This window comes from Cervus elaphus, chromosome 1 (assembly GCF_910594005.1).
Source record: "Cervus elaphus chromosome 1, mCerEla1.1, whole genome shotgun sequence".
Classification (NCBI taxonomy): Eukaryota; Metazoa; Chordata; class Mammalia; order Artiodactyla; family Cervidae; genus Cervus; species Cervus elaphus.
The window spans coordinates 89523547-89550079 of NC_057815.1; the positions used below are offsets into that span (position 1 = coordinate 89523547).

At 39.5% G+C, this 26533-nt stretch overlaps 1 protein-coding gene and 1 non-coding gene across 5 annotated transcripts in view; both read left to right on the plus strand.

Annotated features, from left to right (window-relative positions):
* C1H11orf49 (chromosome 1 C11orf49 homolog) overlaps positions 1–26533 on the plus strand; it is a 202860-nt gene that overhangs the window by 32770 nt on the left and 143557 nt on the right. For all 4 annotated transcript variants that reach the window (XM_043910986.1, XM_043910996.1, XM_043910964.1 and 1 more), the window contains exon 2: positions 19659–19761. In XM_043910986.1, the coding sequence (XP_043766921.1) occupies positions 19659–19761 (103 nt within the window). The remainder of the gene's footprint in view (positions 1–19658; positions 19762–26533) is intronic.
* Positions 18823–18929, plus strand: LOC122703889. Its single transcript, XR_006343642.1, has one exon. It is a non-coding gene; the product is annotated as a U6 spliceosomal RNA (small nuclear RNA).

A 26533-nucleotide genomic window follows, 5' to 3' on the forward strand; every position in this document is an offset into this window, starting at 1 on the left:
AGTTGGCCCGGGGAATGACTTGACTTTGTGTGTGCTTAGCACTATGCTTAATACTGCACAATACACAGAAAGGGTGTAATTCCGACTTTTAGTCCTTTATTTGGTCTTAGTGAGTGGAATCATCGTATTCCCAAATGCCCAAGAAAGGGAACCCAGAAATCATCCTAAATTCCCTCCCATCCTTTAACCTCTCACATCCAGTCAGTTACCAACTTCTGTTGGTTTGATCTGTCATCTCCATTGTCACTTCCCTAATTCAGGCCTTTAATATCTCTGGCCTGTACTGTGTCAACAATTGCCCTCCTTGTTGTCTGTACCTCTAATCTTTCTCCCTCCAGTTCTTCCATGCTGCTGTCAAAGTGATCTTTCAGAAATAGTAATATGACTGTCACTCTCCAGCTCAAAATCCTTCTGTGGTTCCCTAAAATCTGTGCTCTTGATAAAAACCCTTTGTGATGATGATGCTGTCCAGCCTTATCTCTTAGGAATGCCTAGCTGTTTGTTGCTTTCCAGATCTGCCATGCTTCTCACATCTTGATGCTTCTGCACATGCTGATGTGTCTGTGTTAAACATCCCTTCTCTGCTTGTTCACCTGGAAATTCTTTTACATTCTTTGAAACATTCTTTCTCCCAGACAGACATAGGCCTCTTTATCGTTACGTTTTTTCCATGCCTCCTTTATAACAATTATCATACTGTATTACATCTTTGATTTGTATTTCTGCTTCTCCAGTCAATGTTAAATAATCTCCTTGAGGACAAGGACCATGCTTAGGTAAATTAACTAATTATTAAACAAAGGAATGTCTTCAATTGTATTATAATTTAGTTGAGGTTACTTACAGATGAAGTGAAACACTTTAAGTCAACATAAAATCAAGTGCTATGTAATAAGTAATAGTTCAGGGTGAAAAAAAGAGATCACTGGGGGTTGGAGGAATGAGACAAGGAGTCAAAGAGAATATATCTCCTTAGGAAGATAACAAGATGATTTGGGCAGGGGAAACTGAAAATTCCAGGGACATATTTTTATACTTGGCAATGTTTGTGTAAAGCAATATTTCTAATGTCAAAGCATTACATTTTGAAAAATATAATAAGTAAATTTAAAAAGGAGAAAAAAACGAGAAAGGAAAAACCCTAGGAAATATAAGGGGGTATACACTGTATTGGGGTTTCCCAGGTGGTGCTAGTGGTAAAGAACCTGCCTACCAGTGCAGGAGATGTAGGAGATGTGGAATCAATCCCTGGGTCAGGAAGATCCCCTGGAGAAGGAGATGGCAACCAACCTACTCCAGTATTTTGACCTGGAGAATCCCATGAACAGAGGAGCCTGGCGGGCTACAGTCCATGGGATTGCAATGAGTTGGACTTAACTGAAGCAACTTAGCATGCATGCACATACACTGTATTGGTTTAATTTTGAACCCTCTTATGTATAAATGTCTTTAGTTCCTTTTTCTTTAGCCTTTTCTCATCTCTGAGGAAGTCAAAGTCCTATCGAATAAATGCTTTATGAATACTGTATCAGTTCTAAGATCCAGCATTGTCTCGGCCTGCAGTCTTTTTAGAATGTGTATATAGCTCACAGTACTAATGTTTATTATTTTTATATAAAATATAATATAAATAAATAAAAATATATAAATATATAATAATATAACAATATTAGTATATGTATGTTTACACACACATACTAGGTAACACATCCACAAGTTCAAAAAATATAAGGTTGGTACAAAAGTAATTGCCGTTTTGGACCTGAATTTTAAATCATTATAACTAGGCTCAAACATATATTTTTTAATCAAGATAGGAACCATTACAATCAACACATTTTTGCCAGTGAGAAATAAATTTGTTTATTCCTATAGTATGAAAAAATCCATGCTTTGGGATTCGATGAACTCTTGGAAAGCATTTTCTGCTTCCTGCTGGCTGTGGAAGTGTTTTCCCTGCAGAAAGTTGTCGAGATGCTTGAAGAAGTCGTAGGAGATTGGTGAGCGGTCAGGTGAATAGGGCAGATGAGGCAAAACTTTGTAGCCCAATTAGTTCAACTTTTGAAGTACTGGTTGTGCGCTGTGCGGTTAGGCATTGTCGTGGAGAAGAATCGGGCCTTTCCTGTTGACTGATGCGGGCTGCAGGCATTGCAACTTTCAGCACCTCTCATCGATTTGCTGAGTGTATTTCTTAGACGTAATGGACTGGGATTCAGAGAGCTATAGTGTATCAGAACGGCAGCAGACCACCAGACAGTGACCATGACCTTTTTTGGTGCACGTTTGGCTTTGGGAAGTGCTTTTTGGAGCTTCTTCTGTGTCCAGCCACTGAGCCGGTTGTTGCTGGTTGTCATATAAAATCCACTTTTTATTGCGTGTCACAATTCAATCGAGAATTGGTTCGTTGTGCAAAATAAGAGAAGACAACACATCGAAAAGATCAGTTCATGAGGTTATCATCAGTTATCGAGCTTTTTCACCTTTCTAATTTGCCTCAAATGCCAAACTTGGCAACTTCTTTAGTAGTTGTAAGAGGATTAGCTTCAATGATTGCTCTCAATTGGTCACTGTCAACTTCCAATGGCTGGCCATCTTCAAGGCTCTCATCTCCTTTGCAACACTTCTTGAACCACTGTACTGTACATTCATTAGCAGTTCCTGGGCCAAATGCATTGTTGATGTTGTGAGTTGTCTCCGCTGCTTCACTACCCATTTTGAACGCAAATTAAAAAATTGCTCTAATTTGCTTTTTGTCTAACATCATTGCTGTAGTCTAAAGTAAACAGCAAGTAATAAATCATAACCAAAAAAAAAATCCTCTGACAAATGCACATTAAAATGATGTATAACCTAACCACATTTATTTAAGAACGAATTCCAACGTCAAATGGCAAAATTCAACAATGCAAAACCACAATTACTTTTGCACCAACCAAATAGCAAGGCATACATTGAGAGGAGTTCTTCTCACCCTGCCATATTTCACCTCTTTCCCCCTCTCTTCTTATGTTGTGTGGACAACTGCATTTATTTTTTTCAACCAGCTCTTTTAAATCCATTTGATATGATTATGTTTTGATTCTCCAATTTTCTAGTATTGTTGAGCTTTGCCATTTACCCTCCTCCAAAATAGCTTCCTTCTTTACTTTCTCTAGAATACTTTCTTTTTCTGCCTTTTTATCATAAAGGCATGTAATAATTTGCCTCATCTGGTTTTCTTCATGTTAAAGGTTCAGTATAATTCAGTAATCTGATGATCAATACTTTGATTATCTTTCAGCCTAGCATTATATTAAAGAAAGTTAAAGGGCTTCTCTGGTGGTCCAGGGGCTAAGACTCCATGCTCCCAATGCAGGGAGTCCAGGTTTGATCCCTGGTCAAGGAACTAGATCCCACATGTCACAACTAAGGGTTTGCATGCCTCAGCTAAAGATACCAAATGCCTCAGTGCAGGTCAAAGATCTGGCATACCACAGCTAAGACTGGCACAGCCCAATAAATAAATAATAAATGTAAAGAAAGTTAATACTTTATTAAATTTATTATCACTTATTATAGGACAAAAACAATTTTTTGTAATCCTGTATTATGATTAGTACCAGAGGCCTAAATGGACTGTTAATAGGATGAAAGGAGCCTGGCTAACATCATCTGACTATTCCTTCTGTATGTTTTCTTATGTATTTATTTATGGCTCTGCTGGGTCTTCCTTGCTGCGCGGGCTCTCCTTGTGGTTCGTGGGCTTTCATGGCAGCGGCTTTTCTTGTAGAGCACAGACTCCAGGGCCTGCAGGCTTCAGTGGTTACAGCACGTGGGCTCAGTGGTTGAGGCTCCTGGGCTCCAGAGCCCAGGCTCAATAGCTGTGGCACACGGTCTTAGTTGCTCCCCGGCAGGTAAGGTTTTCCCCAGCCAGGGATCGAACCCATGTCTCCTGCACTGGTGTGCGTGGGCCTGCTTAGTCACTCAGTCGTGTCAAGCTCTTTGCGACCGTTGGACTGTAGCCCACCAGGCTCCTCTGTCCATGGGATTTTTCAGGCAAGAATACTAGAGAAGCTTGCCATTTCCTCCTCCAGGGGATCTTCTTGACCCAGGGATCAAACCCATGCCTCCATTGGCAGGCGAACTCTTTACCACTGAGTCACCAGGGAAGCCCATATCATTTGACTATTGCTTTTAAAAAGTTAGGTACTTTCAGGGAGTTTGAAAAAAATATTTGAAAATAATTCCATTATTACCATGATTTATTTTGTTTGCTTTGTACAAAGAAAAACTTTGGCAGTGTGATTATGGATAGAAATATGGAGAACTTAAGGGATGCATTTGAGCAAGCCCAAGAACTTTCTATCACTGAATCAAGGGCAAAAAGAAAGAAGAATGACTTCAATTTCTGTATCTGTAAAACGATTGGAGTTGCGTGATAAGACCTTAAAGTCCTTTAACTCCTAAGCTTATATGATTCAGGAGCAGTGGTGAGAATAGGGATGCAGAGACTGGCTTCTGATTCAAGAACAGAGAGGCCAGTGGGACGGTCTGTGGGAGGACATAAGTGATTTCAGGTCCTGGCGAAGAGGAGTAGTGTGTTCAGTGAAAGCTGAGAAGGACAAGGAACTATCAGGTTGGGATTTGGTAGCTCATCATTATGAAAGAAAACTGACCATGTGCTTCCATGAAGAGAGATTTGGGTTCTGTTTTTGTTTGTTTGTTTGTTTGTTTTACTTTAACATGTAGGCCCTGAATCCTCAGAGGAGCTATAGATGAGCCTTTGGAAGTTCTTGAATGTTCTAAAATTGTTTACATGTTCAATTATATCCATTTTTCTTTGAGAAAGCATTTGCAGCTTTAATTAGATTCTTACCACGACCTAACAAAAAGCTGCTCACTCTTAAAAAAAAGTGAATGATAAAGACTTAAAATTATTAAAACAGAAAGACTACTACACTTCAGTGGACATGCAGTGGATGAGTATGGTCATTGTAACATTTTCAGAACAAACTGGATTTCAGTCACAAGAGACACAGAAGTAAGGGCTGCGAAAAATGTTTTAAAAATAGAGAGGAATTTGCCCATTAGATAGCTTTTAGTTTGGGCTTGCCATTGTTAGCTGAGCGAGGGAATTACCTTCGAAAACCTCAATTTTCTCCGCCGTGTAATGGGGATAATAAATATCTACCTTAAATGGTGACTGTGAAGACTAAATGAGATAATGCATAGTAGCATTAGTATGGTGTGTCAGTATTTGGTAAACCTCTCCCCTCACAAGGTTTTAAATTTTCTACATTTATTTTAAGGCCCTTATTGTAGATTTCACTTGGAAGGGCTGGTTCTCAGTCAATCCATCTTCAGAGAACTGCTCAGTGATGCTAACACTCAAGAAGATCATATCTTATTAAGTGGCTAGTCTAGAGGCTCTTTCCAATGCAGATTGGCGAGCTGGGTGTATAAAAGTCACACACTGGACTTGTTGCCTGGCAGCACGTGTCCCTGAGTGGTGGTACATGGCTTGCATTGTAATGCCATCAGTGCAGGGGCCAGCTGGCTGGACATGTACTGCCTCATGGGCTGGGGACTCCATTCCTCAACAACACAGCAGCCGCCCCCAGGGTTAACAGAAAATGACAAACCAGGCAGGGATGAGGGAGGCGCCAGCAGAACAGCGGGATGTCCTTTGATTTGCTTCTGTTATTTGCATGTCTTTCTTGTGATGTCTGTGAAATGTTCAGAATGACAAAGTTTTTAAAAGACCTGCTGACTCCGCCTGAAAAATGTGAAAAACCTCCCATTTAGAGACCCATTATGTCCAGCTAGCCTGCGTTTTCTATATCTTTTCCTTCATTTTTTATTAATGCAAACATTTGCATGGAGACAGAACCTTTGTTTCTTAAAGAGTTCATCTGCTCCTGCTGCTTACTGGCCCTGCCATGCAAGCGCACAACAGAACCTTTGTTACGCTTTCAGCAAAGCTGTTTATGAACGGTGGCTTACTGAGGACTGCTTCCTGTGCTGTTTGCTTCCATTTTGTCTAAAAGAGAGAAAGAAAATAGTTCTTGGGAGTGAAAAGGATTTGGACTTTTCTTCTATTCACGTCTTGAATGTTGAAATGACAAGTAGCCCCCAAATTTGTGGAGGAACTGGTAATTGCATCGAATGCATTTTTTTTTCCCCTTTACCTTGAACATAATGAGGCTCTTAGTAACAATAAAAGGAACAAGTGCTTTCTCCCTGGAATAGAGGGACAGAACAGTAAAAAGGCAATGGAAAGAAGGGTTGAGAGCAGGACAAAAGTGGCTTCCTGTAAGAAGCCTAACACTGCCACAGAATGTGTTTTGGCACTTAGTGATGCCCACCTGGGGGGCACAGTCCTGAACCGGTTGAGTTGAATGAAGAATAGCACCACAGTTTATAAATAGTGATTCAAGTTATGGATTCATTCAGTAAATATTTGAATGACTGGTATGTGGAAGACTCTGAATGACCCAGAGTATTATAGGGGATAGAAGATAAATGAGTTATGCTTACCTCTCTGTCTTTAAGGAGCAAGAAGTCTTAACAAAGGAGGTAACACATGTGTAACAGAAATAACTCTATATCAAAGTAGAAAGTGCCATTGGAAATATTTAAAATTGGTATTTAGGGAGTTCAGGAAAAGGAAGACTGCTTCTGGCTCAGAGAGGATCTGAGAAAGCTTCCTGGCCAGGTGGCATTTGAGTTGAGCCCAGCAGGAAAGGTAGGCTTGGACATTGCAACATTCCAACATTCCATTAGTCATTTGAGTTAGGAGTCAAAAATTATGTGGCTGAAGTAGAATAGATCCAAAGCCTGTTTTTATAGGGTGCTTTGGTGTTTTACACCATTAATTTAGGTGATATGTTAAGTGCTGGCATGAATTTTCTATGTAAATTAATCTAGGGCCTCTCTGTCTAGCCTATGCTATTCCAGCCATTCATTGCATCTGACTTTTTCTGCCCTTTGACCTAGGCTTCTAGGCATCTATAAATATCTATGTTATAACAAAAATAGAAACTCAGAGGGATTATTGAGCATTATTACAGCCTTATCCCATAAGCACGGTGTAGACATAGTTCTGAGTGGGGATTTGACATGTGAGACTCTCATTTGAAAAAGAATCCCACCTTCATACAGAGGCAGCATCACTCAGAAGAGAGAGGATTGGGAATTCTAAGCCCATGAGTTTTCAGCTACCTTAAATTAGAACTCCTCTGTGTCTTTCTGCCACTAGATTAAATGAGACTCTGTTGCTGTTTTGTGAGTTGTTGCGAGTGCTAACTAATTTTTATGAAATAGTTTGAATATAAAATGCCAAGTAATCGATAAGTTATTGCATTAGTACCTTGTGGCATTAATGTAACTGATCTGTATATTCATAGTCCAATTGCATATTACCAAACATAACTGCTGATAACGTGTAAATGCGTGGTTTGCCCAAAACGCTACAACCTTTGATGACTCTATGTAGCACAATTAATTTTCACCCTATAATGTTAATGCTTTCCTGCCTGATATAACATTATGAATGGCACATGACTTGTTCCCTGTTTGTCAATTTATAGGTTGTTTGTGTTTTCTGGAAAATGGTATTGTGGATGTTTATGGAGTTGATCTGATAACTCTACTGGTCTATGAATAGCTGATTTTGCAAAGCTATCATGATGACAGTTATTATTTGACTTCTTCATAAGCATAGATCATAACTATAGGAAACTTAAGTGCTACTTTAGATTTCTCTGCATTTGGGCAGTGAATTTTGTTATGGTCAGGCGAGCGCTTCACCTTGGGACCTCTGTAAAAGCCTCCTTTTTCTGGCACTTGAAATTATAAGACTCCAACGTACTAATTCTGTATAATGAGATTTAGGCTGGAAACACTGAAGCAGTATGATTTAAGTACTTAGCCTTTTGACATTCACACCCCCCCGCTAACAAAGCCACCAGTTTTAGGAAGGAAAAGGGAAGAGGGGAAGATTAATGGTTGACTGGAAACTGAATGTCAGGGGACTGGGCTCTGCCCAGCTGTTAGCTTTTTCAGCTCTTTCATTTGTTGAGGGAAGTAGACTTCAGTTTTTCGTCCTCTGCTTTACATAAAGATCTTTAGTTACCACTTGTTTTCTGGTTGTCACAGGTGATGTTGACATATGTGCAGTGGTTTTTTTTTTTTGCTCCTGGCTTATCTTTTAGTATTTGAGTTTGACTAGCTGTGTCACAGCACTGGGCTTCCCAGGTGGTACTAGCGGTCAAGGACCTGCCTGCCAATGCAGGAGATATGAGAGACTCAGGTTCAATCCCTGGATTGGGACGATTCCCTGGAGGAGGGCATGGCAACCCACTCCAGTGTTCTTGCCTGGAGAATCCCAATGGGTAGAGGAGCCTGGTGGGCTACAGTCCCCGGGGTGTCAAAGAGTCGGACACGACTAAAGTAACCTAGCACATATGCACACATAGCAGCAGTGTGGTGGTTGGGTGCCCAAAGGCAGAGGATTAGTTGTGTCTGTTTATAACTATCAGTGTAAAAGATCTTTCCTTAACCTGGACATTTGTTCTTAGAAAGTTCCATTTGATATATATGCTGCATAGCTCTTTGAGGGCTGCAGATTCAAATCCTGTCTCTGCCACTTACCAGCCCGTTGACCTTTAGGTAAATTACATGTCTGAGTCTTCCTTCTGTCACCTCTGAAATGGAAATAAAAGTAGCCATCTCATAGGATTGCTGTGAGTAGTAAATGAATTAATACCTGTACAATGCTTAGAATACTGTCTTGCATGCAGAGCTTAATAAATGTTGACTCGTTTTATTATGTTTATAGGTTTAGCTACCATTAAGCAAAACTGTACTGATCAAGAGCTAGTAAAAGAGGGAGGCCTCCTGTGTTTATATAAAGGATATTTCTCAGGATATTGATCTGCAAGGTGTGACTAATTTACATTTTTTTTCTGGAGGCCCAAAAGGTCCACCTAGTCAAACCTATGGTTTTTCCAGTAGTCATGTATGGGTGTGAGAGTTGGACTATAGAGAAAGCTGAGCACCGAAGAACTGATGCTTTTGAACTGTGATGTTGGAGAAGACTCTTGAGAGTCCCTTGGACTGCAAGCACATCCAGCCAGTCCATCCTAAAGGAAATCAGTCCTGAATATTCATTGGAAGGACTGATGCTGAAGCTGAAACTCCAATACTTTGAGCACCTGATGCGAAGAACTGACTCACTAGAAAAGACCCTGATGCTGGGAAAGATTGAAGGCGGGAGGAAAGGGGATGACAGAGGATGAGATGACTGGATGGCATCACTGACTCGATGGACATGAGTTTGAGCAAGCTCCAGACATTGGTGATGTACAGGGAGGCCTGGGGTGCTGCAGTCCATTGGTTCGCAAAGAGTTGGACACGACTGAGCGACTGAACTGAACTGAAAGTTAAACTTGACATACCAGTGTTTTATATTCAGAGCTAGTAAAGACTTGATTTGGGGTTGACGCTTTTACTTTATTTTTCTTTCTTGCAAGTTTTAAATCTCTTTTTGTATTACACTGACTATGTTAATTGTGAACTCATAATTTTGGTAAGGAACATAACTAGCTTAAATTAAATATCATATCAGAGAAAAATATAGAGTAATAGGTTTATACACTTGGAGTACAGAAGGCCTGTTTGAATAAGACACAAAGCACAAAGTATACAGATATTAATAAATACTGCTGACAGTATCAGCGTTTTAAATTTCTGTGATGAAATTTAATGAAAGATACCATAAACAAATGATAAGAAAACCCCTAAGATAGGTGTATATTTGCACATACAGAGAATTAGAAAAGCCTCCAAATCAAAAAGAAGAAAAAAGATAACCAGAGAGGAAAATGGGCAAAGGATATTAGCAGATTATGCACTCAATATGCCAGCAAACTTGGAAAAGTCAGCAGTGGCCACAGCACTGGAAAAAGTCAGTTTTCATTCCAATCCCAAAGAAGGGCAATGCCAAAGAATGTTCAAACTACCATACAGTTACACTTCTTTCACATGCTAGCAAGGTCATACTCAAAATCCTTCAAGCTGGGCTTCAACAGTACTTGAACCAAGAACTTCCACATGTACACTCTGGATTTAGAAAATGCAGAGGAACCAGAGGTCAAATTGCCAACATCTGTTGGATCACAGAAAAAGCAAGAGAATTCCAGAAAGATATCTACTTCTCCTTCACTGACTACACTAATGCCTTTGACTGTGTAGATCGCAACAAACCATGGAAAATTCCTAAAGAGATGGGAATACCAGACCACCTGACCTGCCTCCTGAGAAACCTGTATGTAGGTCGACAAGCAACAGAACGGTACATGGAGCAACTGGTTGGACTGGTTCCAAATTGGGAAAGGAGTACGTCAAGGCTGTATATTGTCACCATGCTTATTTAACTTATATGCAGAGTACGTCATGTGAAATGCCGGGCTGGATGAATCACAAGCTGGAATCAAGATTGCAGAGAGAAATATCAATAACTTCAGATATGCAGATGACACCACCCTAACAGTGGAAAGTGAAGAGGAACTAAGCCTCTTGATGAAGGTGAAGGAGTAGAATGAAAAAGCTGGTTTAAAACTCAACATTCAAAGAACTAAGATCACGGCATTTGGTCCAATCACTTCATGGCATATAGATGGGGAAACAATGGAAATAGTGAAAGACTATTGGGCTCCAAAATCACGGCAGATGGTGACTGCAGCCATGAAATTAAAAGACACTTGCTCCTTGGAAGAAAAGCTATAGGCAACCTACACAGCATATTAAAAACCCGAGACATTACTTTGCTGACAAAGGTCTGTATAGTCAAAGCTATGGTTTTTCCAGCTGTCATGTATGAAAACAACAATTCACAGAAGAGAAATACAAATGACCGTGAAAATATGCTTAACTTAATTACGTGAAAGAATACAATACTGAAACAACAGTGAGAAACTATTTTATAACTGTTAAATTGGCAAAATCATGAAGTCAGTGAAAACAGTCATAGTAAAAACAGATATTCTTCTGGTGGGGAGGAGTATAAATCAAAACACACTTTGTAAGGCAATTTTGTATATCTAGTGAACATCATCATGTGGAGAAAAGAACTTCTTATTCACTGTTATTATTATTGTAAGTTGGTACAGCAGTTATGGAAATCAGTATGGAGGATCCTCAAAAAATTAAAAATAGAACTACTACCATAAAATCTGAAGAATTAATGAGCGCCAAAGAATTGATTTGTGTGGTGCTTTTGAAATGTGTGGTGAATTGTGAATTGTGTGGTGTGGTAAATTGTGTGGTGAATTGTGTGTGAATTGTGTGGTGCTGTAGCAGCTTCTTGAGAGTCCCTTGGACAGCAAGGAGATCAGACCAGTCCTAAAGGAAATCAACCCTGAATATTCATTGGAAGGACTGATGCTTAAGCTGAAGCTCCAATACTTTGGCCACCTGATATGAAGAGCCGAGTCACTGGAAAAGATCCTGATGCTGGGAAAGATTAGGACAGGAATAGAAGGGGGCGACAGAGGATAAGATGGTTGGATGACATCACTGACTCAATGGACATGAGTTTGAGCAAACTCTGGGAGATAGTGAAGGACAGGGAAGCCTAGAGTGCTTTAGTCCTTGGGGTTGCAGAGTCAGACACAACTTAGCAGCCGAACAACAACACCATAAGATCCAGCAGTTCCTTTTCTGGGAATATATCGAAAGGAAACAAAAGCACTAAATGGAAAAGATTCCTATACCCCTATGTTCATAACAGCATGTTTACAATAATTTGGATAAGGAAACAACCTACGTGTCCATTGAATGAATGGATAAAGAAGTTGTGCAAAAAATACATACACACACACTGTGGAATATTATTCAGCCACAAAAATGAGGAAATCCTACCATTTGCAACAACATGGATGGACCTTGAAGACATTATGCTAAGTGAAATAAATCATAAAGTAGGCTTACACTATAGATTACATTAAAATCTCTCCCTTTAAATAGACTTAAATAAAATAGGTAGACACTATGATCTCAGTTATATGTGGAATCTAAATGACTCCATCAGACTCTGGAAAAGAGATCAGACATGTGATTGCCAGAGTCAGAGGGTTGGGAGAGAGGGAGGAGGAGGAAGGTAGGGGTGATGCTGGGGCAGAGTGCAGATTTCCAGTAATAAGGTAAATGAATACTGGGGATGTTAAATACAGCATAATGACTATTGTTAACACTGCTGTATGATATATGGAAAAGTTGTTAAAAGAGTAAATCCTAAGAGCTTTTACCCAAAGAGAAATATTTCTTTTTTTTCTTTTCATTTTATGTATGTTAGAAGATGGATGTTAGCTTAACCTACTATGATAACCATTTCATAATATATGTATAAATCAAGCCACTGTGCTGTATTCTTTAAACTTACTCAATAATGTATGTCAATTATTTCTCAATAAAACTGAAAAATAAAACCCATGAGGATATGTGCATTCTATCAGATGTCAATTCCATTGTGGCTCAGCTGGTAAAGAATCCGCCTGCAACGTGGGAGACCTGGGTTTGATCCCTGGATTGGGAAGTCCCCTGGAGAAGGGAAAGGCTACCCGCTCCAGTATTCTGGCCTGGAGAATTCCATGGACTGTATAGTCCATGAGGTCGCAGCGAGTCAGACCCGACTGAGTGCCTTTCACTTTCACCTGAAGAAAAGCCCTTGCACATGTGCACAGGGAGACAAGTACGGGAATGCTCAGCCAGCAGTTTGCTGTAGCGAATGTGTGGGGACAGCCGGAGTATTCATCAATAGAAGTACATTGGCGAATAAGTTGGTACCACATCGTTTCATAAAAGATTTCCAAACATGGTCAAGTGGAAAGAGTTAGGTACAGAAAAGTATATGTCATTTACTTAAAAACAAAACCAAGTTCACAAGCCGTGTACTTCTGTATTTTTTAGATATGCATACCAAACTGATTGGGAATTGGGATTGGTTTTTAACTTTTTCTATATTGTTTGGATCTTTCAAAATAATTAAATATATAATTATAAATAATAAACATTAAAAAAAATTTAAAGACCATGACAGTACTTTGGTTAACCAAATGAAGTTTCTTTTCTAGTATTAACAGTGGAGAGCCAGCATTTTCTAGACAATGCATTGTAAAATGGGACACATTGTAGGTTCTTGGCTTTTTCTTTTTTTTTTTTGCCTTTGAGAGCTAGGGTTGAGATGGAAAGGCATGGGCTTTGGAGTCAAATCTTAAGTTTCAATTCTAACTCAGTCATTTTTTAAGACTGAGCAGGTTTCTTAATCTCTCTGAGCTTCAAAAAAAAAGTGTATTACCTACCTCACTGGGTTGTATAAGTATTGCATGTGCTAGTTTTCCTCATTTCCCCATCTCCTTTGGTCAAAGGAAATTGGTCTGGTGTGGTCTAAGATCAAAGATAGTCTTGTATGGGTGATAAAATATTTTACCAGAGCGTACTGTATCCCTGGATGAGAACATACCAGTAAAGATGGAGAATGTAAATGATTAATTTTAGAGGTTTAACTTTTTAAACCATTAAGCTATCTATTTATATTTTACAAGATCAAATACTGTATCATGTTAGTGATTTAGAAATGATATTAAACTTGAAGCTTCTAAACATGACAGGTTGTTGGTTAATAAGGTTCCTTTTCTAATCTCAGAGAACAGCCTTAATTTAATTTAGCACTTATTTGTTCCAACCAGCATCTGAGTCTCAAAAGGACTCTGACAAGGGAGAAGAAAATCAAATATAAATGTGGATATATGTATATGCTTTGCTTTTCACTTACACTGCTATTGCTCTTATATCTAGTAATATGTCATATTGTAATTCATGTGAATGTTTTCTAGTGAAACTTGTTTATTCTAGTCCAGGGAGTCTGTGTAAAATAATAATCATACAATAAAATGAGTGGTCTAAATAATTGAGGTATCCCCTCAAGCAAAAATTTCCAAATGGGACCCCTTACCATTTAAACAGTTAATACTTTGATGGTATTTATGCTTGGGAAGACAGTAAAAAGAAATCATTTTGGATTTTCCCCATATAAATTAGAGTCTCCTGAGTAATTAGCAGTTAATAAGTGAATGCTTCCTACAAGTTTAAAGGCTATAGCTGAAGTGAGTCTAAATTATGTGTATTATCATATGTGTAGAGTTTTATGTAGCTCAGTAATCCTTGAAGATAATCTGTAAACATCTTTGGTTAGTGAGCAGGGGCTTACTTACTTATGGTAGGTCGACGTCTTGGTGTTTGTTAGTGTTGAAACCCATTGCTTTGTGAGTTGCGATGTCTGGAAGGGATGTACAGTAACAACTATCATAATAACAACAATAATGAACATAAACACAGTTAGTTTATTGCATACTTTACTGTGTGCCCCAGTGCTATGCTAAGATTATTATTGTGTGCGTTGTGTTGTGTGTTAGTTGCTCAGTCGTGTCTGACTTTTTGCAACCCCATGGACTGTAGCCTGCCAGGCTTCTCTGTCCACGGGATTCTCCAGGCAAGAATACTGGAGTGGGGTGCCATTCCCTTCTCCAGGGGATCTTTCTGACCCAGAGATCAAACCCAGGTCTCCCACATTGGAGGCAGATTCTTTACTGTCTGAGCTACCAGAGAAGCCCCTAAGATTACTACATAAGTTATTTTATCTACTCCCCACTACAACCTTAAGTGGTAGGCATTAGTCCCCAGTTTTACAGAAAAGGGCAGAGAAATTAGGTAACTTGCTTCAAGTCACACAGCTAATAAGTACCAAAGCTAGAAATTAAATCCAGTTTAGCCTGACTCCAGAGCCTATGTTCTTAACGGTTGCAGTGAATTGCTATATTGTTTTGATCTGTAAAATCAGAATGTAGCAATAATAACACAATCATTAATATGTTATCTTTTGTATATATCTGATAGTTTCTAAAGAGGCTTCCTTGCTCCTTGCAAGGAAGTTAATAAGTGAATGCTGTGTGCTTAGTCACTCAGTCGTGTCCAACTCTTTGTGACCCCATGACTATAACCCCCCAGGCTCCTCTGTCCATGGGATTCTCCAGGCAAGAATACTGGAGTGGGTTGCCATTCCCTTTTCTAGGGTATCTTCCCAGCCCAGGGATCAAACCCAGGTCTCCTACATTGCAGAGAGATTGTTGACCGTCTGAGCCACCAGGGAAGCCCTTTTCTAAAGAAACAGTTTATTAGGCATAGTCTTCATGTCATACTCATGTCACAGCAAGCTTGACTGTGGTATCTGGAGATTAAGTGATCAGCAGGAGGTGATTCAACGGAGAACCAAGAAGTGAACCAAGAAGTTTCTGATCCACAATTGCTTTCACTCACGTGGTTTATATGAAGATCATACCGTGCTTACTTAGACTTTACTCAGCCATTTCAATGCAGTGTGTTGAAGGTTTAAGTGCTTATCTTAGACCACGATGCTATCTTGAGCAAGACATGGATCCTTGGGCCTTAGTGTGGATTTCAGAACAATAGAGCCTATTGGTTCATGTTAGAAAACTTAATCCTGGTCTTGTGAAAAATCACAGCAAAGCAGAAGAGGAAAAGTCAGTCTGAAACGTTTTTCCTTCTCCGAGAGGGCAGCTAAGGTGCCCAGATAGCTCTGCCCTCCGGGGATGCAGGTGTGTAGTTTTTATTCTTTAATCATTCACATAAATTAAAGCCTGTTCCTTTGCGTTTTAAAAATAATATGAAATGACACCCTCCATGTTTTATTGCCAGACAAGAGCTTTGAACTTCTGTCTTACTGATGTTTGATAAAGTGCAAGGATTTTCCAGGGTTGGGTGGTACCCTTAACCACAGAAGGTAACTTGGGACTGATAGGAACTGCACGTGGGGGAAACGACCAGTGAGAAAACAACTAGAGAGGAGGGCTCTGTGCACTAGGCTTGTGTGAACTCCTCAGAGAGGAGCGTCCTCCTGCCTCTGCTGACTCTTCTCAATTCCTTCACTTCACCCATGGGTGAAAAGAGCACTCGGTCTTTCTGTTTCTACTTTCTGAGCTAGGGATGGGTGGGGTGAAGACTTTGTGGTGGGCAGATTCTTTGTAAGAAACTTTGGAACCGGGGACACGTTCTAACGTCACACAAATGCCGATTGGCATGCACACCTGTGCAGGCGGGGACAGGGTAAACACACAAACACACTCATATGAATTCACATGGACACAGGTGGACCACACCTCTCAGATGATTTTACTGTCAACATACACCCCCTTCTTTCTTTCGTGCTCCATGTAAAATGAAGATCATATCTATTATAAAACTTATTATAAAGTGTCAGTGATGAGGCAGTGTGGTATACAGTGTGAAGAGCATGGGTTCTTGGTAGGACATACCTTGGCTTGAGTCTTGGCTTCTGTTCTTACTAGCTGTGTGATCTTGAGAAAGGTACGTTATAAATCTCCATTCTCCCTTTTGTATATTGGAAACATGTGATAAAAATATCTATCGTAGGACTGTTATGAAGATGAAATAAAATAATGCATGTAAAACAGTCAGCACAGTTTCTGGCTAACTGTGCTAACGGTTATTTGGTGAGTTGCACAGGTGCTCAGAATTGGTAGAGCTGTTATTGTTATCATCATTATTATGTGTAATATTAAGTTCTAAATATCTGATTGGTAGCTGAATGTTAAATAAGTACAGTCCTTTATTTATATTTGTTTTCTTTTTTCCTTTACCTGCTCCCCATCTCCCATTTTTCCCCCCCTTGGTGCAAAGTCTGTTTTCCAGAAAATTCCTCCCTTTTTTGAGGAAGACAAAAGTACTTTGATTCTAACTGCTCTGAAAACATTTCTCCCTTAAAGGGTTTTCACACTGACTTTTAGTCCCTGGAGCTAAGATGGAGAAAAAGCAGGATTTGCTTCTAAGTAGAGCTCTTTCATTTCTGCTGTCAAAAAACAAAACAAAAACCAAAACAAAAAATCCCCTAATCTTTTGTAGTAGCCTTAGGTAGTTCCAAGTCATAAAAGCCTATATATAGTCCAAGAAAGGAATCTTTTTGTAAGATAAGGATAAGTGGGTGGAATAAGGGAAGGAAAATACAGAGGTGAAAGTATAGCTGATTTTAATGTTAATTTGGCCATCCCCCCAATTTCATGTATACTTAATTATAAAACAATTAATGCCAGAAATTTTCTGTTGTTGTTGTGCCGTGAGACTTGCAGGACCTTAGTTCCTCAACCAGGGATTGAACCCGGGGCTAATAGTAGTGGAAGCACTGAATCCCAACCGCTGGACCACCAGGGAAGTCCCAAGAAATTCTCATGTATTATCTCCCGACTTCACTGTCAGTTTTGGCCATTTCTTAGTGAAATAGTTTTCCAGTTGGATGAACTGTTGATGAAGCACGGGTTTTGTTTTCACATCTTTTTGTGGGGTCGGAATTGGAGAATGTTTGCAGTAGCTGATAGTTGTTAACTTTGGGAAGCACTCATATCGATAGAGTAAGTCATGGAATGTAAACATGCCATTCACCCGGACTTTAGGCTGGTGTAAACATGGGGAAACTTTAGGTAACCACTGTCAAACAAAGACTGTCTTGAATATAGCTTGGGTAGATGAACTTATTTGCTTTACAAGTCTCACAAAACTACCAGGACTTCAGGAATGTTTTTTTGTTTGTTTGTTTTTTTAAGTATCTAATTTTACAAACTTTACGTAATTCCCTCATATTTCCCTGAGGGATGAAAATATGAAAGAGGCAAATGTCCATCTTGGTAGCAACTTTGTGGAACTGTTTTATGGCAAGATATTTATTACTTTGGGGTTTTTTGGTTCTTACTGCCCCAGATGAAAATTGTTTTGTTTGTTTTGCTTTTGAAAAAGAAAAAAATTGGATGGTAAATGGAAATACTGAATTGGAAGTTTATATGTGAAGTGTGCCAGGATACCATTGTTATACCTAAAGACAAAACTCAGGGAAGGGGAACAAGCGTCTGGTGAGCACCTGCTGTGTTAGAAGCTCTGCTCTATTACTGAAGCAGACCTCCAATAGCCCTTTGAGATAGACTTTTAATGAGATATATTATCAAGAAAACCAGGCATTGTGGTTTAAGAATAGTGATGATGTTATTATCCACATTTTACAGCGAGGATATAGGCTTGCAGACTAATTTGCCCAAGGTCGCACAGCTAGGAATTTGGTAGGGCTGAGGAGGGAACTCAGGTCTCTCAGAACTCCAAAGCCCAAGTTCTTAAACAGTGATTGTTAAACTTCAGGATACGTAAGAAACTTCAAGGGTACATGTTAAAATTACTGGGCTCCAATTAGAATTTTAAGATCACTAAGTCTGAGATAGTGCCAGGTTATGAATCTGTATTTTAATAGGGTGTCTCAGGCGATTCACATTAAGTTGATTGACCATGTTTAGAGAAAGAATTAAATTCTGTTTCTCTCATCACTTATATGTGGAATCTAAAATATGATGCAAATAAACTTTATTTACAAAACAGAAACAGACGCGCAGACATAGGTAATGAATTTATGGTTACCAACGGGGAAGGCGTGGCGGGATAAATTAGGAGCTGGGTATTAGCAGATACAAACTACTATGTATAAATAGATAAATAGGATTCTACTATATAGCACAGGAGACTATATTCAAGCTTTTGTAATAACTATAATGGAAAAGAATATGAAAAAGAACATATGTATATATAACTGAATCATTTTCTTATATACCAGGAACTAACACAACATTGTAAATCAACTATACTTCAATTTAAAAATAAATACATAAAATTATGTTTCTTTCCACACTTGATAAAGAATAAAACAGGTGCAGAGTGCTCGCTTCGGCAGCACATATACTGAAATTGGAACGATACAGAGAAGATTAGCATGGCCCCTGCGCAAGGATGACACGCGAATTCGTGAAGCGTTCCATATTTTTAAAAGAAAAAAATGAAAAAAAACAAACAAAAAAAAAAAAAAAAACAGGTGCAGATTAAATAACTATCCAAGATTACGCTATCAGAGTCATGGTTCCAGCCCAGGTCTGTCTGATTCTAGTACTCGTCATACCCTTTACTACAAGCCCATGATGAAGTCACACGTCTGCTAGTCACAACAGATGTGGGAAACATGGTTTCTGATAAATCAGGGCACCCAGATTTCATGGTCTTATTATTTACCAAGATTAATAACTTTTAACATCTTTACTGAAATCTTCATGGTCCTTAAACTTTTTCAGTGACTTTTTTTTTTTTTTTTTAGTGGAAGAATTGCGTTTTCCTTGCAATCAGGCATAGAATCGTTACTCCCTAGGATAAATTTCTGAGCCATGCAGAAGTGGAAGGAGGTGGGAAGAAAGAATTCCCAGGTGTATCTGCTAAATGGTGCTAAAGCTCCTCACCCTTATCACTGAAATAAAAAGCGAATGGTTGATGTTAATACTAACAGCCGATCAAATGGCAGCAGGTCTTCTACAGCACCTCCCTCTCTACCCATTGAGACCTTAGCTCAGCTAGGGCCATGAGCTGGTTTACCTATTACAGTCCACTTCCTAGAGCAGAGCCAGCGCCTTGATTGACTTTCATGGCTTACTGGGGTTTGGAGGACTTTTTTTTTTTTAATCGCCCTCTCATTTTCTCCCTCTCTCTCTTTTTTTTTTTTTCTGTAGCCCAGCGACATGTCCTCACATACGTGGAGGATGCAGTCTGCCAGCTGCTAGAAAACAAGGAAGATATTAGCCAATATGGCATTGCCAGATTCTTCACAGAATAGTAAGTACCTGAGTGCTTTGCCTATAGGGCAGGTCCAGAAGAGGCTTTTGGAAGCAGCCAAGATCCATGAAAAGGAGAGCAGGGCAGCGCTGATGAAGCGGTGGCAGTGAATGCGGTTTTGGTGGCTGAGTTGAGGGCTGCCCAAACATGTTTTGGAACATGTGTTTGGCGCAGCCAGTTTTGTCTAATGCTAAGTCTCGTGAGTAGTCACAACTCTAGAAGCTCAACAACTGCTTGTTTGATCTATTGCTGCTGTTGCTGTCCAGTCAATAAGTCATGCCCAGCTCTCTGCGACCCCCTGGACTGTGGCCCATCTGGCTCCTCTGTCCAGGGGATTCTCCAGGCAAGAATACTAGAGTGGGTGGCGTTTTTCTCCTCCAGGGGATCTTCCCGACACAGGGATCAAATCCCCATCTCCTGCTTGGCAGGATAATTCTTCACCACTTAGCCCCCTGGGAAACCCTGTTTGATCTTTTGCATTCTTTTTTTAGGTTCCTCTTATAACTTTTAACTTTTCCCATTATTCAGAATATTCACTCTGATTTCCTTTAGTCTTTGTTCCGTTAGCCTGTGTTTTTCTTGGCTGGCTTTTTTCCATGGAAATGTTTAGGATGCTATTCCTCTGCAGTTTTCCTTCCAGAGGATGCTGTGTCCATCACTTCAGAATTTAAGATTATTTCTAGAGGCAGGATATCTTTCATAGATTATATCTTTAAGGAGTTGTGTTTCTTTATAAAGTATGTTTGGAGTGTGTAAAAGTCAAGATGATTATTCATTTTTTAATTTATAAAAAATGGTTTTCTTCAAGTTTTATTGAGATATAATTGATATACAGCATTGTATAAAGTTTAAGATGCATAGCATAGTGATTTGATTTACATACATCATGAAGTGATTATCACCATAAATTTAGATGAACATCTATCATCTTAGATAGATAATTAAAGAAATAGAAAAAAACTTTTTTCTCTTGATGAGAACTCTTAGGATTTCCTCTCAACAATTTTCATATGTAACATATGAAATTTTCATATGGAACATACATTATTATATCCCCAGTATTTGTTTATCTTATAACTGGAAGTTTTGATTACCTTTATCCAATTCCTCCTATCCCTCCCCACCTCTGATAACCCCAAATCTGATCTCTATTTCTGTTTGTTTTTTAAAAAACCTTTTGTTTCGTGTTGGAGTATAGCCAGTTACCAGTGTTGTGATAGTTTTAGGTTCACAGCAAAGGGACTCAGGCATAGGTATACATGTATCTCTTCTCCCGCAAGCTCCCCACCATCCAGGCTACCACATAACGTTGACCAGTTGCATGTGCTATACACTAGGTCCTTGTCTGGTTATCCATTTTAAATATAGTAGTGTATACACGTCCATCCCAAACTGAGTTTGGTTTTGAATTATAGACCTAGAACACTGTTAGTTCCTGTTACACAGCATAGCAATTTCATATTTCTTATACATTTGACACTGATTACTGCAACAAGTCTAATTATGATAGTTCACTATACAAAGATATTAGTTTTTTTTTAATTTTAGATATTAGTTACTGACCACATTCTCCTCACTGTACACTTCATACCCATAAGCCATTTTTTTGTTTTGCCACCAGAATTTACCTCTTAAACTCTCTTACCTATTTCTTTCTTTTTGATATCACAAAACTGCTTTTAGGCTGAATGAGATAATCAGTTTAAAATACCTTGGTCTTCGTGAAAGGCTATGCTAAAGCAATTTTAAAAATTATTTTTATTACCAAATTGCCATCACATATTTATACAATCATTTTTGTATTCTTTTCCCTTTTTTTATGGTTTATTGTAAGCATTTTAAGAAAGGAAGAATAGCTCTTACAGGCTCTCCTATTCTAAGGTGAATCATGAGCTCAGGTCTATTCTTGAAAATAATTTTTTTCCTGTCTATTCCCCAGAGGTTCCTTGAAGATTAGACATCGCCTCTAATGGCTTAAACTTGGGTTGCTGTTAGGGGAATTCTTGACTCACCCTCACTCTTTTGTTGAGCTATAAGTCTTGCAAATAAAATCTAGATTTTTTATAGGTTGAAATTTCAAGTTCCTGGGGAAAAACAGGCTTTCAAGGATCAGAGCTGGTTCCTTGTCTTCTCCCAGTCGTCTAAAAGAGGATGAAGTAGAGCAAGGCATCTTCCTTGTTCTCGTGGTATGCTGAAGCAGATGAAGTGGGCTGGGAACAAAGACTGAAATCAAATAGCCTTGCTTGCTTTTACACAACTGACAAGCCTAGGGGTCAAGTTTCTAGGCCATTTAATCTGTACCAGCACCCTTGAGCCTCCTTGCCAAGTGAAATATGATTCTTCTGGGGGCAATGCTTCTTCCTGGCCTGTTTCATTTTACTCTATGCTCCCTCCCCCATCTCCTTTACATCTTTTCCCTACTATGCTGGTTCCTTGAGGGTAGGCTCATTTCTTCTTCATTTCTGTATTCCCAATGCCTGGCACACATTATGCCTAGTATATGATAGATGTTAGGTAAATATTTGTTGAATCTATAGCTGTATATATATTTTAAGTTATTGAATACTATCTACCTGGTGGCTCAGTGGTAAAGAATCCGCCTGCCAATGCAGGAGACACAGGTTCAATCCCTGGGTCAGGAAGATCCCCTGGAGTAGGAAATGGCAAGTCACTCCAGTATTCTTGCCTGGAGAATCCCATGGAAGAGGAGCCTGGTGGGTTACAGTCCATAGGGTTGCAAAAGAGTCAGACACGACTTAATGACTAAACAGCAAACATTTCTATCTACTCTTTACTTTCGATCTTATTATGAATTAGGACTATCTCTTGTTCTTTTTTTCTTTTTTGTTGATTGTTTTTTATAAAGTTCTATATCCTGCCATTTAAGAAGCTATATACCATAATTCCCTGGTGGTCTAGTGGTTCGGACCCCTCACTTTCACTGCAGGGGGTACGGGTTATATCCTTGCTGGGGAACTAAGATCCCTCTTGCTCTGCATTCCAGCCGAAAAGTAAAGAAGAAGCTGTATACCATGGATGTACCATGTAGCATGGGTTCCAAAAGTGAACCCACTAGTCTGTGTAACTAATACTGAACTCTAATAAGGCTTATAACTATTTCCAAATGCTATTGACTATAGCTTTTATCTAGCAGTACACTGTTGGGGAAAAAAAGAGTCTTCAGATTTTCCACAGGGCTGATAGAAATCTAGTTACCAAGCGAGCAGTTTCTTGTCCTCAGAAAACTAAAAATTATATAATATATATGAATGGCACATACTCGACATTTCTATAACTCTAAGACAACTATATTGGCCTGAGGCAAGTTATTTTGAGAAGTAAGCCAGCATCAAAGCTCCAAAATCCTTTAGGAAAAAAAACAAAACTTGGAAGATGTATGATTAAATGGGAAGTGGTATTTGGTAGGCAAGGAGACCTGCATGGTAGAAGCTCCTGACTTTCCTTTGATTGTAAATTTAACTTATCTAGTGAAAATCCTTCTTTCACAGGCCTCAGTTTTGTGTTGATTTATAGAAGCATAATGAAGTGAAAGGCTTCTCAGATGGCTTAGTGGGTGAAGAATCTGCCTGCTATGCAGGAGACACGGGTTTGATCCCTGGGTCGGGAAGATCCCCTGGAGGAGGAAATGGCAACCCACTCCAGTATTCTTCCTGGAATATCCCATGGACAGAGGAGCCTGGTGGGCTACAGTCCATGGGGTCGCAAAGAGTCAGACAGAACTGAGCGACTAAGCATACCCACACACAATGAAGTGAAAAGAACTGAGCCCTGGGAAGAAGAGCTGCTGTCCTTGTAAGTCCTCACTCTGTAATCTTGAGCCAGTTTCTGAAAGTTTCTGGGCTCAGCTGCCTCATCTGTGAAGTGGGTATAATAAAGTCTAACATGCTAATAAAAATGATGTGAGTTATATATTATAATAAACAATGTTTTTATTAAACTCATACTATATTTCAGTAACTATAATTCTTTGAAGTAGGTAATATTATTATCTCTGTTTTATAAATGAGGAAACTGAGGCTCAGAAAGGTTAAAATAGCTTCTTTCAGTTCATGAGCTACAGAATTAGGAACCAAGCGTCACCTGCGGTATTAAAAAGCCACTGTTCTCTACTGTCTCCAAGTCGCTCTAATGCCTAATGTTACTGGAGGCCTAACCAGATAATAACTTGAGGTTTCTTTTTGCTGTGATGGGAAATAGATGGGGAGACAGTGGAAATAGATGGGGAGACAGTGGAAACAGTGTCAGACTTTATTTTGGGGGGCTCCAAAATCACTGCAGATGGTGACTGCAGCCATGAAATTAAAAGATGCTTACTCCTTGGAAGGAAAGTTATGACCAACCTAGACAGCATATTAAAAAGCAGAGACATTACTTTGCCAACAAAGGTCCATCTAGTCAAGGCTATGGTTTTTCCAGTGGTCATGTATGGATGTGAGAGTTGGACTGTGAAGAAAGCTGAGCACAGAAAAATTGATGCTTTTGAACTGTGGTGTTGGAGAAGACTCTTGAGAGTCCAAGGGAGATCCAACCAGTCCATCCTAAAGGAGAGCAGTCCTGGGTGTTCATTGGAAGGACTGATGCTGAAGCTGAAACTCCAGTACTTTGGCCACCTCATGCGAAGAGTTGGCTCATTGGAAAAGACCCTGACTGGGGAGGGCCCCAAATCCCCTGGAGGGATTGGGGCCAGGAGGAGAAGGGGACAACAGAGAATGAGATGGCTGGATGGCATCACCGACTCAATGGGCATGGGTTTGGGTAGACTCTGGGAGTTGGTGATGGACAGGGAGGCCTGGCATGCTGTGATTCATGGGGTCGCAAAGAGTCAGACACGACTGAGCCACTGAACTGAACTTGCTATGATTTCTAAATTCTTTGAGGTTTCCCTTATGAATTATACTTCACACAGGTTATCACACTGCTTTGTCTGGTGACCTCAATGCATTGCCATTTAAATGTTTAACATTGGCCTGTTGGAGGGGATAGATTGGAGCTTTCTCTAAACAATAGGAAACATAATTTTTTTAAAAGTATGTTGGGCTTCCCTGGTGGTCCAGTGGTTAAGAAGCCGCCTTGGAATGCAAGGGACACCAGTTTGATCCCTGGTCAGGGAAGATCTCACATGCCACAGAGCAGCTAAACCCATGCACGAAAACTACTAAGCCAGATCTCTGAAGCCCGCGAGCTGCAACTAGAGAAAGCCCACACACAGCAATGAAGACCCGCCACAGCCAAAAAATTAAATACATAAATCTCTTAAAAAATATGTTAAGTGCGCACTTCCATCTCTCAGTTTCAAGTTCAGACGTTGATATTTTCATACAATAAATGGTGGATAATTTACCTTTAAACAATGATAGAGATTGCTCTTGGAAATTGTTTTTGGAAGGTTTTTCTGCCGGTTTTCTTCTGTGGCTTGGCTTGCCCTCTTACCTGTGCTGTCACTCCCCGGTGGTTGGTGTTTTCCAACAAACCCACGATTGTTCCAGCAAATCTGGATAAGCTGTAAAACATGAGTGGCTAAGCTGCACTCTGTGTGTGTGTGTGTAAGACTGTGAGCTCTTCAGATCAGATTCCTCTGGACACTCTTGAAAGAAGGATACCAGATCCCGGAGGATTTTCTTTTATGTTGTATGCAACCTCTACCTCTGAATGTTGTCTTTCAACCAGTGGAAGGTAAAAGGAGTTGACATTTAGAGGTGCCACTCTAAGAATAGACCAAGTGTCAGCACCGGGTCAGGACCTTTGAAGAAGTACATCCAAGAAAAAGAGGCCAGAGTAGAGTAGCGGTAACTTAGAAACCGCAGTAGAGTGTGACCAGGTTCTTGTGGCAAAGATAAAATGGGAAATGTGGTTTTTTAAAACACTGGAAAATAATGATGAGAGAAAAACAGGCTGAAATCTGAGAGCTCCTATCATGATTGGGAACCGTTCTTCACAGGCTAAATTGGTAGTTGCAGCCCTGTGGCATCAGGGAGCTTGACCCCCACATACTAATATAGAAAAGAATGGTACTCTGTGGCCTTGCTTGGTGGGCCCAGGAGGGCTCTTTTTTATGATCAAGTGTCTTGTTTTTGTTTTTTTTTTTAATGATGATTTTAGCTTCCTAGGGAAGTTTTCATGACGACTTCTTTGGTTACAAGTACATATACAGATTACCTTCATTGATGGAGGTTTATCTTAAGGATATGTGAGACTCTATGACAACATTTCTTCATGAATTCATTCATGCAGTGATTATTTTTGAGCACTACTAGTGCCTGTGTGTATTTGGTAATGAAGAAGAGTGGTGAACAAGACAAATAAGATGTTAATAATTGCCCTCATGGACCTGGAGGTTTAGTGAGAGATAGTCAGTAAACAAGTAAACTGATGATGACAACAATAGCTAATAGTAGATAAATACTTGCTATGTTCTGGGCATTGTTCCAAGCCTGTAACATGTATTATGTCATTTAATTCTCAAAAATACTACGAGGTGGAGTACTAGTACTATCTTCATCTTATATATTAGGAAATTCAGGCACACAAAAGTAACATTCCCCAGGTTACACAACTGGTAACTGTAACAAGATAAGCAACAAGGAAGTAACTAGGATAATGTGATATATAGAATGGCCAGGAAGGCCCCTTGGAGGGGATGGCATTTGAGGGCTTATCAAATTATTATTGATAATTTATCAATTGAGAGTTTATCAAACATCATTTGAGGGTTCAAATTATAGAATGATTGGCTCCTCATTCGAGAGCTGAT